This window comes from Aplysia californica, unplaced genomic scaffold, assembly GCF_000002075.1.
Source record: "Aplysia californica isolate F4 #8 unplaced genomic scaffold, AplCal3.0 scaffold00336, whole genome shotgun sequence".
NCBI lineage: Eukaryota > Metazoa > Mollusca > Gastropoda > Aplysiida > Aplysiidae > Aplysia > Aplysia californica.
The window spans coordinates 13,995-16,807 of record NW_004797606.1 but is presented as its reverse complement, the minus strand read 5'-3'; the positions used below and the strand labels follow the sequence as shown (position 1 = coordinate 16,807).

Below are 2,813 nucleotides of genomic sequence, written 5' to 3'. Positions count from 1 at the left end.
ACACACACGTGTATATGACATATTTAGCGACATTCTTTTACTATCTAAGCCCCTTTATCTGTAACCCTATCTCTGATGAGAACGGAAACATTCTGTCTTTATTTCCGTTAACTGTGTCTGTTTGCCTCCTTATGTAATTATTATTTCTCTTTTTCTAATTGTTGCTGCAGAATCCTTTCCCCCTTTTAATAAAAACTTAATTATTCGTTAAATGTACATGTTCAGTATGATAGATGATGATTTAACTATTTCTTTAAAAATAAATAAATAAAAACAAACAATTATTCAACACAAAACAATACATTGTGTTTTGGTATACATTTTGGCATTGATGGAAGAACAATATCATGGTCCCTTTAGTATTTGGAAACGTGTCGTTATTCCATATCTCCTTGGTCCTTGGAAGAAGCAAGAGAACACAATGAACTCACATAGATTTCAGTGTCTTATTACTGTTTGGCCTGTTCTGTTGTTGCCTGATCGCGACATTTGAAGAACTCTCAAGAACTCTTTTTAAAAAGTACCATACGACAAGAGACAAGTTATTTCAGTTTTATGGATATAATATTTTCAATTCAGTTAGTATGGTAGGCCTATGAAAATAGTTTCTGCCTTGTCTAGTCGTTTATTCTACTTCCCACCCTTCTTATAGTATCTATAATAAACGAAACTGTCGAATGAAAAATGAAAAAAAGGAAGGAACCAACAGCGAAAAAATAAAAATAAATAAAACAGCATTGCTTGTAGTCTTACAGTAAATCGTCGAGAACTACTTTGCAACATCCTTCAGTGTATGACGTACTCAGCATTGCTTTTCTACCTCTTTGGAATCCCCATGTAGGGTACACATTATTCGTATTTCTGGGTTGACCAAAGAATAGCGGCGTCTTTGCTATGTCTCGAGTCGTCTACACAGCCGTAAGTTCGTCATGTTCGTCTACGGGCCGGGTAACAACGACAATGTCCTTTTGGCCAAGAACCTGTGGACGAACACGACATTTTGAATAATATATAATGGTTACATCTCCATCGATCCAGATTGGTCATTTACTTATAGGAAGTTGGAAGTTTCAATCCTGCCTATAAAGACAAACTCGGGCTTTGAAGGGTACAACACAACTTAAAGACATGTTTTATAGGTCGACCCCTCCCCCCAAGAAAAAAACAACAAAACCCCAGCATACAAATAAACAAATACATTAAAATAAAAAAGTGGGTCAAACTCACACACTTTGTGTGCAAGGCAATGAGCCTTACTATTTTACTGTAAAAGGCTCCTTATAGCGGAAACCTTCCATAATTGGTCGTATCCAGAAAAATGCTATTTTGAGAAAATCGAAGGTAAAGTTTTTACCACTTGTTCAGTTGTTGTTTTTTTAAGTCAAGGAGAGCTTTCTCTGTAGCCAAACAATATTATTATACATTCCACTGAAACCAAACGTCTCCTATAGGTAGGGCAAAGTCCACTTTTGGTGTAGGTCAAGATTTTTGGAAACTCCCGAAATCTGGGTTAGCCCACTTTTCCAAGCGACCAATTAAACTCTTAAGTGGCCAATTTCTTATAAAGGTAAATTATTGAAAGTGAAAGAGAACAAAAAATGTTCTTTTCCTTTCCTCGTAAGTTGAAGCTCAAGAATTCGCAAATCATGCAACAGATTGTGTTACGTTGACACATCAATAAAAATTAACGATTCCTTTGAAGAAGTGTTTTATCAGTGAATTTCCGACCGTGACCTTACCTTCACGTGAAACATGCCATCTCTTTGTTTGCTTTGCTCTTCCTTAGCCACGCGTGCAACCCTGCAACTGAGCACAATGGCTGCCATGCAGACGAGAATCTCCGTTCCTGCTGCGGCCAGGGAAATGTAGATGAGTACGTCCTGAGGTGGAAATAACAACAACAATAAAAGATGTTTTTAATTTTAATCAAACACTTAACACGAGCATGCAATGGCATGAATTAAATAAAAGGAGATGCATGTATAGGAAATCTTTTTGCTATGAAAACTGTATCATAAAATTATAATGATTATACATTTTGGTATTGTAAAAATCTCTATGTTCTTTTTACGTTGCACCAAAAAGCGAATCATTGTTTTTAAGACGAATAAGATCTCTGACTTTTCCACCCATAATTTGCTTCAAGACAAAAAGCTGTAATGGGTTTTTTCCGTATTCTTTAGTGAACTAGACTATTGTGAAATAAAGTCATCATATGTGCTTTCGCGTGTCACCTTTCTTCATTTCTTAAAGAAAAATACTTAATGTATAAAATCGTCCTTGTAAAGCAAACGATAGTGGAACAGTATGGTGTGTTTGATAGGTTTTATACTTTTTTGTTTTGTTTCGTTTTTTTTAAAAATCTCTTGACGTGAGAATCCTTCGTGCTGGATGACCATAATTGTGTTTGTGCTCTTTTTTGTTTGTTTTAATTGTCTTGAAAAAGCACAGACAACAATGAAAGGATACCCCCTCCCCCTTTCTCCCCAGATGCCCTTCCGCCCCTGATTCTTTTCCTCCAAGAACCCAGCGAAAAAAAACCCACCTAAACCAAACCCGCCCTCTTGGTCAGAAATCCCCCACGCATAACTTTGCATGTCATTTGCATACTCCATCCTATTGTCTATTTCACGATAGGTTGTTTTTTGGTTGGTTTTTGTAGGGGTTGTTTTTTGTTTTTTGTTTGTTTTTTGTTTGCTTTTGGGTTATTGTTTTGTTTTGTTTTTATTTTCTCGTTTGGGTGTGTGTATGTGTTTGTGCGTGCGTGTGTGTGTGCGTGTGTATGTGTGTGTGTGTGTGTGTGTGTGTGTGTG

General features: G+C 36.5%; 1 protein-coding gene across 1 annotated transcript in view; it reads right to left on the bottom strand.

Moving 5' to 3' along the window:
* Positions 1–149: 149 nt before the first annotated feature.
* Positions 150–2,813, bottom strand: part of LOC101857125 (transmembrane protein 196) — a gene marked incomplete at its 5' end in the record, with an annotated part of 7,106 nt that continues 4,442 nt past the window's right edge. The window contains 2 exon segments of the mRNA XM_005102713.3: positions 150–980; positions 1,740–1,880. Of these exon segments, the coding sequence (XP_005102770.2) occupies positions 909–980; positions 1,740–1,880 (213 nt within the window).